General features: G+C 36.0%; 2 protein-coding genes across 3 annotated transcripts in view; one reads left to right on the top strand and one right to left on the bottom strand.

Moving 5' to 3' along the window:
- The window catches only part of LOC138696384 (uncharacterized), a 485,809-nt gene extending 476,335 nt beyond the window's left edge, over positions 1–9,474 (bottom strand). For both annotated transcript variants that reach the window (XM_069821275.1, XM_069821276.1), the window contains exon 1: positions 9,198–9,474. The gene's annotated coding sequence lies outside the window, so the exon portion shown is untranslated. The remainder of the gene's footprint in view (positions 1–9,197) is intronic.
- Positions 9,475–9,822: 348 nt separating this feature from the next.
- On the top strand, positions 9,823–23,207 carry LOC138696383 (transmembrane protein 267). Its single transcript, XM_069821274.1, has 2 exons — positions 9,823–11,076; positions 14,567–23,207. Exons 1-2 carry the CDS (start codon positions 10,780–10,782, stop codon positions 14,894–14,896), a joined length of 627 nt encoding a protein of 208 aa, XP_069677375.1. The 5' UTR covers positions 9,823–10,779; the 3' UTR covers positions 14,897–23,207.
- The last annotated feature ends 200 nt before the right edge of the window (positions 23,208–23,407 follow it).

Raw genomic sequence — 23,407 nt, 5'->3', positions numbered from 1 at the left:
GTATATAACTACTGCAAAGCAATTCCCATTGTATAATTACAGGCTGTTTATACGTCCATCGCTTCTGTATGGTTTATTAGTAAAGTTATTACACTTTTTGAATAACTTAGACGGTTTTCTTACAAATTACGTAAATAAAAATATTAACGAGTATCGTTACTTCCAGTCATTAAGTCTGGCTACTCTACTGAAGTGACTAAGGGCCGTATTCATAGACATTTTTAGCGCGGGCTTCCGGTGGATGATCAGCGTTTTTCGTATTCATAAACCAGTGTTAGCGATATGATATGATTTGAATTCTGTACAAGTAACCAATGGATAGCCGGGGCTAGTTTAGCACGCTCGTAGCGCGTGCTGCGAAATGTCTATGAATAGCACCCTTAGAGACGTAACTCTGCTATTCGGACCGAGCACGTGTGTGTTTTCATACATGGGCCGGCGACATGCTATTGGTCAAACTACGGAGACTTTCAACTTAATTTTCTAATTAACCATTCACTTAATTAAAATGCATAATAGGTATTTTATTTATTTTAATGTATTCTAACGCCCTCTTCAATCTGTAGAATTTTATCACTTCCATTCTGTATACAGAATCTTTCATAATTCAACCGAAGAAATTTAAGATGTTGTAGAGGGGTCCTAGGTAAGTGCAGTGAAACCTCTTCTTAAGGACACCCCCAAGATACGGACATTCCTCATACACGGACAGACTTTTATGTCCCAACTGAAATAATATAGTAATAATGATAAATTTAAATCTCGTTTACAGACGCACTCAGACATGGACATGGACAGCTGTTTCACAGTCCTAAAGCTTGCTTTACCTCCTGACTGCGGACAGAACTTGGATTTCAAGACCCAATATGTTACAAAAATGGAAAATTTAGTACAGAAATTCCTTAACATGAAAGAAGACAATAAAGGTCTCGTAGGCTACCACTAGCCCAACCGGCTACCCCTTGTTAGCTGGAAGTGGGTGGATAAACAAAGTCATTAAATTTAATCTGTCTGATGAGTCCAAGGTTTCCGCGATCGTGAAATTGTATTCAACACACGATAGAGATTATTCTCTTCACTTCAGTCAGTTGTACTGTTTCGAGAGACATGGCACCTGAACGTAAAGATTAAGTTAAAAACTGTAAATTACAGTACTGCATAACTGTATACTAGAATAAAATTGCATGGCACAGTAATGTATTTTCCTTTTTCAGTCTTATCTACTGTAGTTCAAAGTTGCAAAGAATTTACTGTAGTATACTGTATTTAGAATTAAACTACAGTAATACATTTAATTTAAAGCGTGAAGGGATACATAATGCATATTAAAAATTTACTGTTAGATTGGGGGGCGTCCCTCCCAATAAAGGACTCCTCCCAGATGCGGACAGATTATTACATTCCTCCGGTGTCCGTAAATGAGAGGTTTCACTGTATTTTGAAATAGGGTACTAGGAGTCTGCGAGTTCAAACCTGCACGTAATGGCGTGAAATATTTTTTGAGCCAGTACGCTACTGATTGAATCTGCACGTGGCATAGCGATACATTTGGCAATGTGTCGGATACAATATTGCTATGTCTCTGTGGCACAATCGGTAAACGTTGTAGATGGTTTCTCTCAGAAGATGAGGTCGAAATTTTACAGATTCTGTAAAGACTAAATTTTGAAAACGGAGTTGATTAGTTCTTAACAGTTGGACTCAATGCAATCCCTAATAAGGTTCGAAACCTTCGCATACCATTCTACACTCTATTTTATTTTAATACTGGAATATGAGTATCAAATGAAAACAAGTTTAACAGACTGATAACTCAGATATTTTTCTGCCAGAGATCCTGGGTTCCTTATATGAAATGGCTTGTCTACAATTCCTCTATAACCAGATAAATTTCTTCAGTTGGATTCTGAAACACCCTGTATGCCCTCTCCTACACTGCATTGGACTGTAAATCGGTGCGAAAGAAAAGGTGAAACGTGATGTAGAAAGAAAAAGTGATTTACTAACTTAACACGAGATGATATGAGAGAGTTCATATTTAACATGACGTTATTAGTGTCATAGTAAGTTAATTTACAATCCTCACAACAGAATCTTACATGTCTTGTATTCCAAACCAGAGTCTTGGGGTAACCAACTAAACACCTACACAATAGTAACAATGCAAACGCACAGAAAACATACAATTTCATACAGGTAAGGTATCCCATTTAGATACCACGAAGGCGTATGGGGATGTAGAACTCAATGCTTTCATAACCTCGGCACTCGAATGAGTTGATGTTGTCAGCATCACGCTCTGACCGCCATTTTACCTCAGGAAATGATCCAGCACTCAATTTGACAGAAGGCTGAATGAACCCTGGGGCCGTTCTGGAAGTTGGGTAACTAGAAAAATCCAGTTCGGAGCCAGTTTTTCTCTACGAACTGATCTATCCGGCAGCCATATAATTGTCACAGATATAATTAAGGAAGAGTAGGTATGGTACAGTACACCGTACGTAGGTGAAATAGGTAGGCAGGGCAGATATAAGCCTACAGGTAGAGTATGTAGGTAAAATAGGTATGTTAGAATAAATTTAGGTATTTCAGTTCAGTTTAGGAATTATATAGTAAGCATTGGCCAGGACATCTTCCCTCAATAGAGGTCCTGGGCACATACATTACTATATATATTGCATATACAGTATATACAGAGTTAAAATGAAATAACCCTGCAGATTTTTAAAGCGAATAGCTCCTGTTGTATGTAACAAAAAAGTGTAATACCATAATGATGAAGTCCATAGTTTCTTCATAAAAAAAGTCCCTCCCTCCCTAATGTTTAACATCCTCTTATTCGGTAACTATTGCGAGTAGGATCGTGATTTTTGTCCATATCGATAGAAAATATAATAAATAATAATTTACCTCTCTAGGTTGTTCAATAGCATGGACACTTTTCGTGTAAATTTCATTTAAAAATCACTAATTGAAGAAACTGATCGATGCGACCAGCTTGCAACATTGCAGCCAGAAAGGAGGATGGGCGGTAGTTCCCGGACCCGAGTTCGTTGACCTCTTAAATCTGTATTACGAGAAGAGAGAGCAGTGTTTTAACGGCGATATTGCCAGACTGCAGAAACTTGCAACTCAGTTTTCTAATTAACAGTGCATTTAATCAAAAAACGTAATATAGGTTATTTCAGTTCCACCCTGTATACAGCCTACTTTAATTAAATGTTTAACGTTTTCTTATGATTGGCATATTGTCAGCCTCTTTACATTCTAACAGGAAAATGTATGCCTTGGGAGGATGATGGTCTGGCCGATGCGTACTACATATAATTATTCAATTTAGTGAATGTCGTTTATTTATTGTTTTATTAATATGTTGGCATTCCTAAACAAACCATCCATATCACAATGTCAGTTGTAGCAATGACTGTCTCCTCGTTTTACATTGCCAAGATTTGCTGCATAGAAGACACTATTTGCAAAGGGCAAGTACGCATACAGTTTCGAAACCGTTTACGTTGTCTCTTGTGAATCTCTTCCTCAATTTTGTGAAACTATTAAAAGTAACCTGTGAAACGTTTTTGAAAAGGCATATCTATTGTCCAACTTTGATCCTTTAAGTATGTGCCAGGGCAACCCAAAATAATTTTCCAAGAATCGTCACTGCTAGGGAGCTCCTCTGATTACAGCTCGATTTGGGAACCTTTGTCTTGTTGGATTTTCCATTACCTATCAATTCACAGTAAGACAAAAGCAGTTATTTATTTAACAATTTTCTAATGAAAAGTCGGTGAGGTGATGGTACATTAATAAGGTAGGAGAGAGTGAAATGGAAATCTTACACGTAACTTAAGTAGGCCTGCTGGAAGATGTGTCCTCAGCAGTTTTGTTCACCGTTGAGTGCTAGAAAATCTGATAGAATTCAATATAGATCTCTTTCATGAGGTTCTGCCAGTTTCCTGATCGAAATAAAGAATAAATTCAACAACTCTCTTATCACAGATGAAATGAAATGTTATGTTTTATTTAACGACGCTCGCAACTGCAGAAGTGATATCAGCGTCGCCAGATGTGCCGGAATTTTGTCCCGCAGCAGTTCTTTTACATGCCAGTAAATCTACTGACATGGGCCTGTCGCATTTAAGCACACTTAAATGCCATCGACCTGGCCCGGGATCGAACCCGCAACCCTGGGCATAGAAGGCAAGAACTATACCAATTCGCCAACCAGGTCGACTCACAGATGAACAATCAAGTTACTGAAACAAAATAAATAACAATTTCACTATGTTAATATTTAAATTGTGGTGTTTTTAGTAGGTTATTTTACGACGCTTTATCAACAGCTTAGGTTATTTAGCGTCTGAATGAGATGAAGGTGATAATGCCGGTGAAATGAGTCCGGGGTCCAACACCGAAAGTTACCCAGCATTTGCTCATTTTGGGTTGAGGGAAAACCACGGAAAAAACCTCAACCAGGTAACTTGCCCCGACCGGGAATCGAACCCGGGCCACCTGGTTTCGCGACCAGACGTGCTAACCGTTACTCCACAGACGTGGACAAATTGTGGTGTTATTTTACCTAATTGACTAGTTTCTATGTTATTTCTATCATTCTCTGAATTCAGAGGTAAAATATATATATATAAATAAAAGGCAATTAACTATAATACACCATGGAGTCCTATCCCAGTTTTATACTTACCTTATTCGTGTTCACAGTCTTAGTTTCCAGACGTGTTTTTATAAAGTCTGCAGTGTATTTCTTCGCTTTTAACGGTGATTCCGTACATTGGATATACACGACCTACATCCTTCATAAATTCCTTAAACAGTTCACCCGGTGTTATAATGTTCATGAATTGCATTTGTAGGAAATTTTTAAATGATAGTTTTAATCAGTGGATTAAGTAATTGAAAATGTGGCAATAATGATTTTATTATTTTACATCAGAAACATGGACATTACGACGAAGTGAAGAGAAGTGAATACAAGCATTTGAAGTGTGGTTATGGAGAAGAATGGAACGTGTGAAGTGGACAGACAGAATAAGAAAGGAAGTTGTGTTGGAAAGAGTGGGTGAAGAAAGAATGATGTTGAAACTCATCAGGAAGAGGAAAAGGAATTGGTTGGGTCACTGGCTGAGAGAAACTGCCTACTGAAGGATGCATTGGAAGGAATGGTGAACGGGAGAAGAGTTCGGGGCAGAAGAAAATATTAGATGATAGACGACATTAAGATACACTATCTACCAAAAAGTAATTGGGCACTGTTTATGCCCCTTTAGAACCTCGTGGTACCATCTCTTGTTGCTATAACAGCAGCCACCCTGTCTGGCATGCTCTCCACTAGTTTGTGTAGAATATCCACTGGAATGCGTCGCCATTTCTCTTGCAATATGGCACTCAGTTGGACAATGGAAGTTGGCCGCATCTCTCGAGACCTCAATCGCCGGTCCAATTCTTCCCAAAGGTGCTCAATGGGATTGAGATCAGGACTCTGTGAAGGCCAATCCAACCGGTGAACAATATTGTCTGCATACCATTGCATAGTAGCCGCCGAAACATGGGGCCAACTTCCATTGTCCAACTGAGTGCCATGTTGCAAGAGAAATGGCGACGCATTCCAGTGGATATCCTACACAAACTAGTGGAGAGCATGCCTGACAGGATGGCTGCTGTTATAGCAACAAGAGGTGGTACCACGAGATTCTAAAGGGGCAAAAACAGTGCCCAATTACTTTTTGGTAGATAGTGTATATGGATCATATGCAGATACAAAGCAGAAGGCAGAAAACAGGAAAGATTGGATAATGCTGAGTTTGCACTGAAATACCTGCTGTTGGGCGGAACACTATGAATAAATCGTGCGTTTATTCATTAAATCAGTCAATTTTACTTATGAATTAAAATTTTTACCTCTCACAGATTCATTCTGTTCCACTAAATCTTACTGGAAATACCACTTGTCCCTACATGTTTCATTGGTTTTAATTGTTTTTTTATTATTATTATTATTATTATTATTATTATTATTATTATTATTATTATTATTATTATTATTATTATTATTATTATAAGCTAGTGGAAGTTTGGGGGCGATAGTCCCAATGGAGATGGGGATACATTTCGAATTAGACTGAGACAGCTGACACGAAGCAATTTCTACTCACCTTAGTTCTAGGATGTGACCTTTAACCTGGCGTCATTTATTGACATGTAGGCTATTTATATACAACAAATAGTATTATGTGGGATATTTTAAAAAGAATCTTCCAAATCGCTTCACAGCGCAGTGGTAAAGAGTCTGACTATATATCGAAAGGTTCTTGGACCGAATCCCGGCACATAAGGTGAATTGACATGAAATATATTTTCTAAAATTAAATGTTAAATGAAACATTTGGTAAGGAGTAGGGCAAGCCAGATAAATAGCCTTAAAGATAAAAGAATGAGAAAAAAGATGAGGAGGGAAAGGAAGAGAAAAAAGAGAAGGTAGATAAAAGGAAGAAACGATACTTACTTACTTACTGGCTTTTAAGGAACCCGGAGGTTCATTGCCGCCCTCACATAAGCCCGCCATTGATCCCTATCCTGAGCAAGATTAATCCAGTCTCTACCATCATATCTCACCTCCCTCAAATCCATTTTAATATTATCTTCCCATCTACGTCTCGGCCTCCCCAAAGGTCTTTTTCCCGCCGGCCTCCCAACTAACACTCTATATGCATTTCTGGATTCGCCCATACGTGCTACATGCCCTGCCCATCTCAAACGTCTGGAATTAATGTTCCTAATTATGTCAGCTGAAGAATACAATGCGTGCAGCTCTGCGTTGTGTAACTTTCTCCATTCTCCTGTAACTTCATCCCTCTTAGCCCCAAATATTTTCCTAAGAACCTTATTCTCAAACACGAAAGAAACGATACAAAATTATATTGTAATATCTTCCGAAAGAGTAAAGTAAACCTCATATTTTCACGTATATCACAATGTGAGTGCAAAAGCGGCATATGTGAGGCAACGGTGTATTATTGTTAAGCATCAAATAAATATAATATTATAATATGTTGTTAAAACAGTGTAATCAAGAATGAAGAATTTGTCTTCACTATGCGTGTTGTTATTATTTGGGGCACGGTGCGAATTAAGATTTCTGATGGTGGGGGGAATAGAATCCTAGATATAGACTTAAATGTTATGTTTTATTTAACGACGCTCGCAACTGCAGAGGTTATATCAGCGTCGCCGGATGTGCTGGAATTTTGTCCCGCCGGAGTTCTTTTACATGCCAATAAATCTACTGACATGAGCCTGTCGCATTTAAGCACACTTAAATCCTAGATATAGAATATCATATATAAAATTATTATTATTATTATTATTATTATTATTATTATGGCTCAACGCTTGGTCCCTCTGAGTTGCTTGTCTTCCATTTTATATAATAATAATAATAATAATAATAATAATAATAATAATAATAATAATAATAATAATAATAATAATATCCATATAATAATAATAATAATAATAATAATAATAATAATAATAATAATAATAATAATAATAATAATATCCATAAGATAAGATGTGTAATTCCTAAGTTATTGTTGTCAGCTCGCTGGTGATAATACATCAATATTATTTTCTTTTATACTTTATAAAGTATACTCACAGTCTACTATATACAGTCACGAAGGTTGAGTTTTGAGGGTGCTAGAAACAATAGACTGTGACGGTTCTATTTTGCATTCCCTCTAATGAGGCGATATTAGCGATCCTAGTGGTGAGCAACTATCTAATGTTTGCATATTTACTACGTATTGAGCTTCGCGACTGTATATACTAGACTGTGGTATACTCGTATTAAAACAATTACATTCTGTGAAGGGGACAGAAGTTATCCCTGACAGAGATGTTAAATATGAATTTATGAGAAGGGGATAATTTTCCAACAGGGAGAAAATCCCCTCACCACTCATTAATTCGCACCATGACCCCACATATGTGTAAATAAAATCGGCTGCTAATTTATTAGTGTTAATTTTGATTAAACTAGCGCTGAGCCAATTCCAGTGATTTCGGAAATGAAAATCCTTGGATTTACAAGGGATTTTTTTTTCTTTTTTTTTTGGAGATGCAGTTGATCATATATACCTAAAATAACCAAATCTAATCTGTTACAGATTCGTACATGCAAGGTGTATAAGCGGAATACGAAGGAAACTACCTTAGCGCTAGTTTAGCTTTTTTTTTTTTCACTTCAAAATATAGTTTATGTAAAATGATTAATTACTGATTGTTGTTCCTTTTTATTGTGTAACTTCAGTGTCACATACTTAAATGACTAAACTTATCAGCCTTGGATATTTCTTAAAATAGGCCTACAATACTGTAAGGCCCATATATAAAGATTACCTATATTGTAGGCCTATATGAAAAAATATACATCCACTAACTTATGTTTATAATATCTCAGCACTATAACCATACTTTACAAAAAAAATAATCAAACCCATTAAATTTAAAATAAATAATAATTACAAAATTTAACAGATCGTATGAATACACGCTAATATATTTCCATCACATTCATGCTCAAAACAGAAGGGTAGCTTTTAGCTATATTTATCAAGATTTTTTTAATCAGAGCATGTCTGTACCCCTGACAAGAGCTTGTCTACAGGGTAATCTGTCTGGAATTGAGTGACATGTCTACTGCTCTCTAGTTAACTTTCAGCATAGTAAGCACTCAAACTGAGTCCTCTACCCCACTACACCAATCTGCAACATTAACCACAGCTACAGTCCTTACCAACACCAAGTATCCTTGTATTGGCACAATGCCCAGTTGGTAGGCCCTCCATGCGAGATAAGCCTAGGTTTGAATTCTATCTACGATTACTAGTCCATGTGTTACATTCAAAATTACACCAGACGTTCATATTATCTATTCTTCGACTGTAATTTATTTTTCTAATATTAAACATATTAAAAATACTCCAAAGGGGTGGGGTATGTCACCATAAATAGAAGCAAAACACAGTTTCCTTACTCATGCAAGGAAAGGTGTGATTCTTTAGTAAAATATATACTGAAGGCCATATGACAATAGTTGTATATGATTCGTTTTTTGGGTACACATTACAGATTAGTAAACACACAAATGTCAAACAGATGAAAAGAAATTATCTTACTTTTCATTCTCCTCTGCACAAACAGCAAATCATGTTGTCACTAGCTTGAAGTCAAATACCAGGCACACGAATACCTCTAAACATAACAAACCTCACTCGATGGTTTATTCCTTGCACACGTGACAATGAATCCAAACATAATTAACAGCAAAGAAAAATTCACGACGTCAACACAGAACACATTCAACACGAAATATGTATCGCACAACAGCTGTCACGACTGTCACTGAAGGCAAAATAAAACCTCTCTCCCGTCCATTGATGTCGCAGACAACCCCCAGACAACTTACGAAACTTACAACAGCGCTGCAGAGTAGCAAAATTAGGAACTACAGTACCACAGCCTTCGATAATACTGTCTGACAATATGCCAGACATAACGTATACAGTGCCATCTACTCCAAAGAACAAGAAATACATAATTTATAATAATCAGTGTTGCCAACCCTAGAGATTTATTCTTAGTCCTAGGGTAATTTGAGTGCCATCTGGGGATAAGGCATAAATTCATTGTTTCTAAACCTGTTGTTTGAAAGATAGGACACGACAGGAGCGTTGCGATCGGAAAAACAATTGAATGTCACATAGCGTGGTAGTCCTATTGCTATGGTATATTATGCACACAATGCTAGCATCGGTACGTTTCGTTTTTGATTCTCTGTCGATTTTTGTATTTTTTCTTACTTTCGCGTCAATTGTCAATGAATATTTTAACGTCTGCCATCTTAACGTCAATTGCTGGTTTCCATCAGCTGGTAGCGTGGCAGTGCATACTGGCAACATAGCACTGTAGTTCCGAACCCGGCCGCTGAACTGTCATGTTTCACATTGTTCGGAGTACTTTAATGCTCGAAGGATGCATTTGTAAAAGAAAACTGAACAATTTACAAATTGAAACAATTTGATTATGTTCCGCCACAGAAATATTACTTTATAGTAAAGACAGCAAATAATAACAAACTTCTGGTGAAGGATATCTTCAGTGATAATTTTTCTACTGAATTGACAACATTGGTTACATGTCAATTATTTATGTTGGTACATCATCTGGAAAGAGTTTAAAAACAAATGAAAGAAATTGACGATAAATTTAAAGAAAGTTCCGAAATAAATAATTATTTAATTGACCATAATAGTTTTTTTTTTGTTTATAAATGTGACTAATGTCTTAGCTAAGTAAATTGACATAACGGAAGTCCGCAAAGGAATATTTATTGTATGTACAATGTAATTTTGTGAGTAAACATTAATTTCTTCGGTTGCTGTAACCAATATTGCTCTCGGGTCATTTGCTTTCATAGTCATTTAATAAGGCAAAGACTTTATTGTTAATATAAAGTCTTTGGATAAGGTTACAGGCTATCAGACTGTGACATGGATTATCTATTATTAGAGATAATTATTCGTGAAAAACTCTTGTATTCGTTTTGACTTTTTACCTCTGTAGGCATTAGTGAAAATAGTTTCTTTTAAATATACCGGTATATATATTATCTACGAATTTATGACGCAACAGTCAGTCATCATGTATCATTTGCCGACATCAGCAATGACACAAACCTAACCTCATCAGTGCTAAACTATGTTGTGGTTGGCTTATGTTGTATGGAACCGTAGTGCTATTGCAACTGTATGCGTGTGCTTATCTGCATTATTGGGTGACTATGTGGTGGCAATAGAAGCATTGTCTCAAGATCTGCGAGCCGTTGCTGACAATGCTACACATGGTATAATAGGGTTGCTTACCTGGTACATTGTTACAAACAAAGTGACCAATATGTCAGTTGCAAGTCGCTTCTGGGAGATAATGGGTTGTGGATTGATAGCTTCAGGCATTGATTTGGATCACTTTGCTGCTGCCAAATCTTTTAAAATTGAGGTACTTTTATTATGTTTTACTAGGTAAGTTAGACATAGACCTACAGAAAGAAACATTGGTCTTAAGTTACTAGGATTTTTTTTAATTCACAGTGAAACTTAAGAATCTGTTGGACAATCTGTTTTCTTTAAAAAACTTCACTTATGAGAAACATTTTGATGTTTCATATCTTCACGATTGTATTTTATTATTTAATACAGTGTGTCTGAGCAAATGATGACTTAATATATGTCATCCTACCTGTATTAAGCCCCCCCCCCCAAGCTACTGCCACTGTTTGTCTCCGTGAACTCTCGGCTTCGCCAGATTAAAACTTGGGTACTACATATTAAATGTCAGAATTCGGTACTCACCTCTCTACAGTAGCTGCTGGAAGTGTTGGCTATTTTCTCAATAATTATTCTTTTGTCTTTCACAGAGGAGGGACACGAAGGCTTACACTGTAGCACTCTTGTTCTATGAATGATATTTGTAGTCGAATGGCCATGCCATGAACTTAACTAGGGCTATGGTATGGATGATAATATGTGATTTAATAATGGCGAAATAAGTCAGAGGTCCAACACCGAAAGTTACGCAGAAATTCTGCTTCAATTGGTTGCGGGAAAATCGCGGAAAAAACCGCCAACTAGATAACTTGTCTCTATTAGGATTTGAACCCGGGCCCGCTCATTCATGGTTAGACATGCCAACTGTTACTCCACAGCGGTGGACTCCACAATTATTTAAGATAAGGCTTTAGTTTTAGCAATTTTAATTTAGAAATTCCTGTCTCCTGTGCTAGACATCTCAGGGACTTTCGAGGACAAAGCTGAAGTGCCAAGATAACTTTTCTTTCATCCAGTTTTTCTTAAGTAGTAACACGAAATTTTCGTTGGCTTTTCCAGTTATTAACAGAACTTTTTTTTTTAATGAAATTGGACTGTTGGGGAACTTACATCTAAATATTCGTCTTATTTGCCACACAATTCTTTATGTAGGCCTAAATTATGTTTTGAAAATGAATACACGTTGACACAATGAATATGTAGCCATTGCACAACACAATAAAATAGATGAAAATAAACTGCACTGATTCACAACTGACTTGCTTCTGCATATCAGAACTAAGCTATATCATGTCGTCCACACCTGTGGAGTAACGGTCAGCGCGTCTGGCTGCGAAACCAGGTGGCCCGGGTTCGAATCCCGGTCAGGGCAAGTTACCTGGTTGAGGTTTTTTCCGGGGTTTTCCCTCAACCCAATACGAGTAAATGCTGGGTAACTTTCGGTGCTGGACCCCGGACTCATTTCACCGGCATTATCACCTTCATCTCATTCAGATGCTAAATAACCTAGATGTTGATACAGCGTCGTAAAATAACCCAATTAAAAAATAAAAAAATATATCATGTCAATGTTTGCTGAGACTCTCTGTAGAAAATATGGTAACTTAATTATCCAGACCAATTTATAGAATAAATGTTAAGGGCTTATCACCCATTCACCTACATACAGAAACTAACCTAACCTGATGTATGGTGGTATTTTGCTACATAATTTCAAGACCAATGGACAAATATTTCGATTCTATCGATCTAAAATTCTGAAGGGCATAACATCTACCAATCAAAGAGTAAAACTTAACATATGTACAATGTGTTAGAAAACTCCCTCCACAGTGTAAAACGAAGTTCATTTACCGCTGGTGCTTGGAATGTTGGTCTGTTGGCTTTGACGAAATACTCAGTGAAGGTCACACCAGTCTGTGAGTACCCAGACAGCTGCCAGTGCTACCATCCGCTTTTCATACTTAGATTTCTGAACATTTTACTCACTGCAGAAGGAGTTTTCTAACAGACTGTATAAAGCATTCATTCATTCATTCATTCACTACTGTATGCTTCACCTATATGGGAATCTGCTGCACTCTCATGTTCGTAAGCTACAGTTCATTCAAAACCAGGTGAATTTCAGTTATATACCTGTAATGAATCTCAAGTCACTCAGAGAGAGAAATTCCACCTGATGAACTAGCCTAAATTTGTTAACATCAATGAATTCATCGTTTGAATGCCTTGGATACTACATGCTGCTGGTCGAAATCCCAACCTGCTTAGTAGACATAATCACAAGCACATGATAAAAAGGCCAGTATGGCTCTTCCATTAAGGTGGGGATCATCTTCCCCTGATTACACGGAATATTGTTCTAAGTATGTGTAGTCTGGACAAGGGTGAACATCATTACACATGATGAGATGGGACTGAATTCAGCTGCTGGCAGCCTGAAATACAGTGTTGCGGATGAGAATGGATGATTTGAAATAGAATATCGTTGAAGCAGTTGTTCTGATAACACCTCAAATACTGGTAAACAATTGACAAGAGCTTGAGTATTCGGGAGAAGAGTTTGGGGCAGAAGAAGATATCAGATGATAGACGATATTAAGATATATGGATCATATGAGGAGACAAAGAGGAAGGCAGAAAATAGGAAAGACTGGAGAATGCTGGGTTTGCAGTGAAAGACCTGCCCTTGGGCAGAACACTATTAATGAATGAATAGGTATAAAGATAATGTAGGCTATGTATTTTTGAATAACTCTAGCCTGGACACCATGTATCACATACTATGGAAAAGTAACTACACTTTCTTTCATCAGTTCTCAAATATACCATTTTCCGCTTAGAGGGATCGAGAAATAAATGCTCACCATTTAAAATCAAATGAATATATTCTTGTGATTTACATCTGACAAGATGCAGAAACAGCTGCATGTTCATATGCATGCGCACCAGTGTTTAGCACGATACAAAGCCTGGCACCATTCAGTAGAGCATTCCGTCATTGGATCATTCTTCTTCATCTAGGCGACAGTCATAGGGAATGCATATCTGGACATGTTGCAGAACTTTTGTTGTTGACCAACTTCCCCCAGGATCGAATTTCGGCAACATGAGACTCCATCCACCCCATTACTATGGAGCAGTAAGTGACTTCTTGGATGCAAACTTTCCCAATAGGTTGTTGATCAAAAGAGATGACCCCTTGCCTGGCCACCTAAGTCACCCGACCTGATTTCCCATTGAGTTTTTTCTGGGGCTTTGTGAAGGGTGTTGTGTACCAAGTGGTAGAGTTCACACTTTAGAAGAACTGAGGCAATGCGTTACAAATGCAGCTGTGCTAGTCACTACTCAAATGTTACAGAACATTTGGCAGGAGATTGAGTATTGTTTAGATGTCAGCAGGGTGCACACATCGAGTTGTATTGACCATTCTCCGAAATTCTGAGAGTTTTTACATCAAGTTATGTAATAAGTTATGTTATAAAACCATTATTTATACTTGAAATTATAACTTATTTCTCGATCTCTCTAAGCAGAACATGGTGTATGTATTACAGAAGGAACTTTGAAGTCTGCGTCTGCCAGATACTTCTGCACTGAGGCAGAGGAGGGGAACAGTGGTTCATTATAATTTAGGGCATGCACTGGCTATTCCATTACAGGCTGCACGGCAGCTGTCTGCCCGTCCACTTCTGCACTGCACATCTCTTGTGATGGCAGGCTGCAGCTTCATCCTGCTTCTGACCCATGTCCTCTGCTGGCCGTACTTGCAGCGTGTGGCGTGGATCTTAACAGCTGCTGTGTTGAGTCACCATCTTCGAGATGCCACCAGACGCGGCTTCTGGTTGTACCCCTTTGGTTCAAGTCCACCTGTCCCATATGTGGGCTATATACTGGGTTGCATGTTGCTGCCTCATGTGCTGCCATTCCTTGTGTGTTACACTGAAATTACTGAGAGTACACCCTCCAGGAACATGGTCATGACACTGTAAAAGGATAATATATAATCGTTCTAATTCCAATACCATGTATCTTCATTTTACACAAAATTCAATTATACGTGTTTCTGGTACAGTTTTTCAAGCTCAGTCCAATGGTTTTAATATATCATAAGAGAAAAAAGTTACAGCATTGAAAACATTCCAATTCCTCGTATCTGAAACGTCATTAAACTGAATTCCAATAACACATATGTAAACTTTCTTATTTCCAACAAAACATATTCAACGTAGCAACGATAATATTATTTTTAAACAACGTAACCAAATGATTTGTATGCTACAATTGATGTTATTTTTACTATCTAGCGAGTTTCCTTTATAATTATAATATTTTCCTTGTACTGTTAGCAATTACAGTGAAATCTGTTTAAGATGGAAGTGAAATTTTCCTCTTTTTTTTTTTTTTTTTTTAATATACAGGTTTCTGTATTATTTAGGTGTGAAGTTAAAATGGAATATTTTATAATTTATATAAATGAAAAACAGAATGGCATGCCACAAATGCAAATAGTACAAAATATTCTGTATAACAATGCTGACATTAAATCAGCTTCCTGTCACTTATTCCATAGGTGAATCATCTTGATGAAAATATAGTTTTCTCTATAAATGTTGTCGTAACTCACTCATTAAACACTATTGAAGTTTACTAATTACACTACATTTAATATACTATAATACTGTACTGTGTATCACTACACATTATTAATTTAATTGGACTAGAAGCTATCCATTAGAAGCCTTGAAATCTGACTTATCTCATTTCTTTGCCAGTTCAAGGGTTTGCTCTGCAGAATAGATCCAGAAATTGGCATGGTCTTTGGAAGGGCATGAAGAACCACTCCCACAACAGTTAATTTATTTCCACATAAATTGATCTCTGTTTCCTTTTTATGTCACCATTATTGACCACAAGCCATTCACTCATGATACAGCCTTTATTTTTCAAAGTGTTACACCTGAGTTATCCACAACTCAGTTTCAACATTATTTCCCATAAACTTCGTTTCGCATTTGCCTTTAACGCGATAACTTATACTTCATCACTTAATGATATTGCCACATTTTTACGCAACTTTTTTTTTATCACGAAATTCCTACACGTGAATTCTGCCCAGCTACTACAGTATACGGGTGTGAAGCATTGAAAATCTTTGCAAGACTTGTCTGCCTAGTCAACAGAGTAATAAAATGTATGACCACTAACCCACACATCTCACATCCTCTAAAATTTTGCAAAGAAAACTTGTTTCTATCTTAGTGACCTACATATTTCGTACATTCTTTGAAAGCACACACTGTTTCAAAATATAGTTTACATTGAAGTAGTGTGTCCAAAATATTATTTCCGTTTTGAACAGTAGCAGATAGTTTCTGTTTCCACATTGGATAGTTTCTGTTTTATTCAGGAAAATTACACGTAATACATATGAATTTCGCTAGGACCAATAAATTGTTCCAAAATAGGATTCCAGATTATTCAGGTTTCGATTTGAGCACTGTATATTCATTGTTAGCCCTTTGTATCTGATGGTACTTGTCAGAACCACCTTTATAAAAATGGATTTAATCATAATATTTACTCTACAAGATATGAATGACATTGTAGGTGAGTATTATGTAGGGTTGCCAACTTTTTTTGAAGAAAACACGGGAGACTAAGGAATCGACAAAATTTCACATAGAAAATAGACAAACTATTCGGTTCATTTACTAAGAAACAACTTTATTCTACATTTCGACAGCTAGGCTTAAATAAAAGGTATTTTGAGACATTTTGTCTCGCATAATAGTTGAAGTCGACAGGAATTTTAAGCTCTGATTTAATTAGGTGTGTCATGCTCATGCTTTAAACATCAGTCCAATTATTGTTCATGAGGTGAAACACCCTCTTTGTATGAGCATTACTACTTGGTATGATTAGAACAAAACTAGCCAGTTTTTCTAAATTTATAACATTAACACTGTTTGATTTTAAACGGGTGAGCATTATTATCCATTCTTGGCTAGCATCGCGTTTTATAAAGACTATGCATCTCTTGAACAACAAAACTCATCATATAAAATAATCATCATTCAGAGCAAAATCGAATGTTTAGAATTACAATTAAGGGAGAAAAATGTTCGAAGAGAAGAAAAATACAGGAGCCGGGAGACTGTTAAAAATTCAGGGCAAATATACAGGAGATCCCAGAAAATAAAGGAGGGTTGGCAACCCTAGTATTATGTGACAGAGTCTCCAGTTAATTAACGAGGACATGAATAAAACCCATTGAAATGAATTCAACATAGAAGAAAAATTAATTGATAATGCCATTCCAGAAATTACAAATGAAGTTTCAGAAATTATAGATGTAGCAATTGACATTACTGATAAAAGAAAGTGGTCCAAAAAGTTAACCCAGTGGAATGGGAGAAGAATTAAACTAAACATCTAAGGACGACCGAAAAAGTTTATCAAGATTATACACAAGAAAGAATGGTAAAATATCCCGAATGTCAGGGCATGAAGCTAGAAAATTAGGACTGACATGTAACTTAAAAAAATGTGACAAAGTTAGCAAGTTTTGTAATAAAATACCGGAAGATACCAAGAAAACGATTTTGACTTGAAGCAAAAATGAATTTTTCATTGCCCCTCTGGTGTATATCCACAGCACAAAAACCTCTACAATAACAGATGAAACAGACTCTCAGAGTTTTTCGTCTGCAAGTTTGAGGCACTAAAGGAAATAAAAGACAGTAACAATCAAACAAATGGGGTAATTTTCATTGTTACAGTTAATTATACAAGATGGATGTCCAAAGAAAAGTGCAATATGTTTAGTGGCTGGAAAAATTTGAATCTGTGACTTACGTGAATTTCGTCACGTATGTAACGAAGAACCACCACACGAGAATAACATTCGTCATTGGAATAGACAGTTAAAAGAGACTAGAAGTCTATTGGCATACTGGAAAACCATCGACAAATAATGAAATGGTAAAATCCATCTGAAGAGCATTTGTTCAGAATCCAAAGAAATCAGTTCGTAAATATGCCTGACAATTAGGACTTCCGAAAACAACAATTCATAGAGAGTAAAAGAAACGTCTTGATCTGACTCCTTATAAAGTTCTATTATTACATGCACTTCATGCAGATGATTATCACAAAAGATATGAGTTTGCTGTGGATATGCTTAATGAAGCACAGATTCAAATTTTGCAGCCACAAAACACATTGCACTTTTCTTTGGACATCCATCTTATATAATTAAATGTAACAATGAAAATTATTGCATTTGTTCTATTGTTGTAGTATTTTGTTTTCTTCAGTGCCTCAAACTTACAGACGAAAAACTTTGAGAGTTTTATTTTCATCTGGCACCAATATTACCTACATTTTTACTCCTATTCATTAAGAAAATGTAATCCTCTGAAGCCCACCATGATTTTTGGGACACAGTGTATATTCTCTCAAAGTCAATACTGTTACGAGACCTGTATGTAAAACAACATTTCTCAATACTTTTGGTATTAAACAATGGACGTGTTTGAATTGGGTGAATAAGAAATATAGTTCTTATCTACCATCTGAAACAGTTCTTCCTTATCAAAATGGGAAGGAACAGTCAGCCGAAAACTGAAAAGGACAAGTGAAAAGAAAAGAGAAGATTTAAAGAAAACGTGGAAAGTAAGAGTTATCTGTTACATAGATTTTTGGAAGATATCTCTAAAGTATCTTCATATTACTGTAGGCAGTCATCAAGTAAACTGTACTTAGAGCCACTGTTCACCTCCAAGAGGCACCTAGTCCAGAAATATATAGAGAAATTCACTGACTCAGGAATAACACTTAAGTCTACCTGCCATTTTGACAGAATACTGGTATTATTGATGAAATAAATCTTTCAATATACCAATGTACGAAAAGACCAGCGTGACATGTGTTATGAATAAAAAATGGGAACTTATATGACTGGGCCATTAATAGAGCTGAAAAAGAAAGGGCAAGACTGGAGATAAATGATGATAAGGATGAAACCATTAACAACAAAATTTAAGGTCGTTCATGTTAACTATAGATTTGCAGGCTGTAAAATGTTGTCCTATGCTAAAGGTTGGTGCTGTATACTACAAAACCAAACTGTGTTGTCATAATTTTACATTGTATTAATATTGAAAGTCACCAGGTAACCAACTATTGGTGCAGTGAGACTGAGGGAGATCTAGTGACCTCATCTTTTGTATCCTGTTTGGTAGTTACCTTAAAGACCATTGCTTGAAACAAAAGCACCCTGTAGTTATATATAGTGATGGTTGCACCTATCCGAATTGTAACACCATGTCAAATGTTCTCCTTCTGTTTTCAGTGCTGCATGATGTGCATGTAATTCAGAAGTCCTGGTACGAGGACACACACAAATGGAGTGTGATTTTGTCTATTCTACCATAGAGAGAAAACTAAAAAGTCGAGTTGTGTACTTTGCAAGCCAATATGCAAGACTGTAGCTGTAAACAGTTACAATATATTATGACTCCATAAGACATGGGCACAAACCAAGTTTGTGAAGTGAGAGCATTAATGTACCAATCCTCAGGAAATATTCTCTTCAAAACACACTTCGATGACGATTTCCAGCAACTTCCAAGACGCAAGAATTTTGTTCACAAGAACAAAACTCCCCCTCAACTACGTCAAAAAAGAATTTCAGTACCAACTAAAAAGTGGCAACTTGTCCAAAAATTAAAACAAGTTATCCCTTCTGACTGCCACGATTTTCACAATAGTTCCTAAAAATAAACAGTTTTGCCAATTGCATAGAGGTTCTGGAAAAGGAATGACTTGTGACAATGGTTACCACCTAAGTGATATTTTTATTTTTTAATTTCCATGTTTCAAACAATAATTCACTAATGTTGTAACTGACAATTTACATAATCATTCTGTTGCCTGCAAAACTCAAATTGTAAAAATTTATTGGGAAATAATGGATATTCAAAGCACAATACCATGCATCAGCACACAATCGTATTTATAATACCATGTAAGTGGTAGTTTTCTTTTATTTTCGATGTTTCTCACAATAATTATACACAATTTTGTATTCAATATTGATATAATCAGTTTGTTAAATTTTGTAAAACTCAAATTGTAATAGTTAATATTAGAAAACCTAATAAATTGGAATGGAATTAGAACGATATTTTTCACGCAATACTCGTATATTCTGTAGTCAGGCTACACTAATGACTTCATGTCACTGTCAACAGGGATCTGTTTAATGGTTGTGGGCCATCAGTGATGAAGGATTGTAAATATTTAATAACCTTGTTTACTAATTATTTTTGTACTTACTGTACTTATTTATAATACAGTTTACAAAATGGCAATTTTTTCATGTTTCTGATAATTAATTTCACTGAAATGCAAATATGGACTCTTTCCACAACATTTGACATAATAATTTGTCAATGTTACTGACTGTAGGACTGAATATATGTTATTCTTGAGTTGCTGGACTTTCTAGGGCTCATTAACACATATAGTATGCTCTTTGAGGTGCCATAAAATCTGGTGAACATGATAGTCAATTAATATGTGAATTAGGTTATTTGCTCGCCAAATATGAACAGTGGTTTCATTCTGCTGAAACCACATCTGAGGCCTGTTCTCCAGTGAAGGGCAAACTCAATTTTCTATCATGGCTCAGTATTGCTCAGCAAAGACAGTTACTGCATTACCATCTTCGTTTTAAAGAAATTAAGGTTTGATGACCCACCCTGATGTAATATCACAAGAGATTGTACACCGTAAGGGATGTAATTAATACTGATGAATAGTTTTCGGGTTCTTGGTAACCCTAAACCCGCAGTTCTTCTATAATGAACACAGATCAAAATGCCTCTCATTTGTGAAAAGAAACCATAACTGAAGGCTACAATGGATTACAATGGACTTCATGTTACTATTATCCTGCTGGATACATAAAGAAGATTGAGTTCTTGCACCAGTAGCATCCTATACAGGTACACATGCAAATCTCTCATCAAAATGGACCTCGGTAACATCCAAGTCACACAACTGACCAGAAATTTTTCGTATGAACATTCGTATTTCTCCTTAAATACTCACCCACAACTGCTTCATACTGTCCTCTGTGTAGATTTAACATGTCGTCCACACCTGTGGAGTAATGGTTAGTGCATCTGGCTGCGAAACCAGGTGGCCCGGGTTCGTTTCCCGGTCGGGGCAAGTTACCTGGTTGAGGTTTTTTCCGAGGTTTTCCTTCAACCCAAAATGAGCAAATGCTGGGTAACTTTTGGTGTTGGACTCCGGACTCATTTCACCGGCATTATCACCTTCATCTCATTCAGACGCTAAATAACCTAAGCTGTTGATAAAGCGTCGTAAAATAACCCAATAAAATAAAAAATTTAACATGTCTCCCACATTGTGGCAAGTCATTTATTGCACTCATTCACTTGATACACTCAATTGAGCTGCGAATGATTCATTCTGAGAGAAAATTCCGAACATTCAAATGGCGACAGTAAATTCTTTGCATGACAATATGGAGTTCTGATTTTTTAATAACAATTCTGCAATTTTTGTTCGTTGTCGAGTTGTGAATTTTTTCATGATATTTTCAAAACTGTTACATACAAAATCTTAAACATACATGCAAAAAAAAAAAGTTATTAATTTTTATAACTCCTTCGTGACTAATGGCCTACTCAGACAAAATTACAGGTTTACAAAAGGATGAGATCATGTTCTGATACTTACAAGTTACCGGTATGTAAATTAAAAAAAAACCTGAATAGTATGTTGTTGCTAGAATGTTATATTTGTAATAACCGATACAGTAGTTTACAGAAGCTTTTTATTATGGCTTTTCCTGATAAAAATAAAATTGTAATTTTATGAAAAATGTTCTGAGATAGAGACCATTTCTTTTAGAATTACTCTGACAATTTTGAAGCAACACATACCAGAAAATTGGTTGGTAAAGCCTCATGAAGACATAAAATTAATCTTCGTCATGCCGAGATATGTTCCACGCAAGAGACCCATTCTGGCTACTCACACTGTTATTGTATTTTATAAATTCAACACAATATGACAATTTTCACTTAACAAATATAGTAATTATTTAAAAATGATATTTTTTTTACTTGATTAGGAACTTGTGATTCAATCAGATCATCCAAGGAAATTGTTAAAGCTTCATATGACAATCTCTCAACCTGTACCCATGTAATTGATCAATAATACTGGTACTACTGATGGCACCTCAAATACATTTTACAATGACGGGCTATTATATAGGTGACTCAGTGACTATGTTACAAACTTTTAGGGATGATAGAGGAGATAATGAATAACTTTCATATAAGAACCTATGTTCAGAAATGTTCCGTTTGGTAATTACAAGTTAGTTATGTTAGTCTGTGTAACCAGCTAGAATCTAACTCAAGGCTATTCTTATGAAGTTTGGTTGCAGACAACCTATTCCTGCAAACGTTGGTGATTTCTCATGAACATGGTATAAGCTAGTTGCCATCATAAGTGATAGTTTGACTGATTAAACCTTGCAACTTTCCTTCCATTTCCTCTTGCTCTTCCATAAATGAAATGCATATCAGCAAGTTGCAAGGTTTAATCAGTCAAAATATAATTTACAATGCCAACTAGCTTATACTATGTTTATGAGAAATCATCAACGTTTACAGGAACAGATAGTCTGCAACCAAACTTCAAAAAGATATCCTTGAGTTCGATTCTAACTGGTTACACTAATATATCTAGGCTTGTAACTACCAAACGGAAAATTTCCGGACATAGGTTTCTTTATGGAAGTTGTTCATAATTGTCTCCTCTATAATCTCTAAAAGTTTGTACAATAGTCAGTGAATCACTTTGTATTAATTGAATTGATCATCATAGTAATGACGAAAATGCATTTGTTGAAACAGCATTGTTTCATTATGAATTTTCACTAATAATAGAATAAAGTTGTTGACAGTAGGCTTTTGAAGGATAATACGTTAAATGAATTAATATTATTATTTATTACCTGTTTGTGGAGACACTAATAGCAAATATCTAAGTTAGAACGCAAGTATTTCAAACTACACATCTGTATTTCACGGTGTAATTTATCAACTTCATGTTGAACTAATGTACCCTCTTGAACCAATGCATTCCAATATTATAGTGGTATTACTCCGGATATTGCAGATTTCTTTATTGGCAGTGAGGCATCATTTAGGCATCAATTGAGTAGTAGTAGTAGTAGTAGTAGTAGTAGTAGTAGTAGTAGTAGTACTACTAAGAAAAAAAATGTGAGAACTGTACTCTCAGCATTTAAACATTCCACTTTTATAAGTGCTTAAGAAATAAAAGACGAGCTAGTTAATGACTGCTCAAATGAAACCAAGTCATTACCTTTTGCTACACTAGTGGTTGTTACCTATTGTATATAAAAGTATTTTGGTAATTGAAATAAAAATTTG

This window comes from Periplaneta americana, chromosome 3 (assembly GCF_040183065.1).
Source record: "Periplaneta americana isolate PAMFEO1 chromosome 3, P.americana_PAMFEO1_priV1, whole genome shotgun sequence".
NCBI classification, from domain to species: Eukaryota; Metazoa; Arthropoda; class Insecta; order Blattodea; family Blattidae; genus Periplaneta; species Periplaneta americana.
Note: the sequence above shows the minus strand (reverse complement) of the source record. Positions and strands in the feature narration are given on the sequence as shown.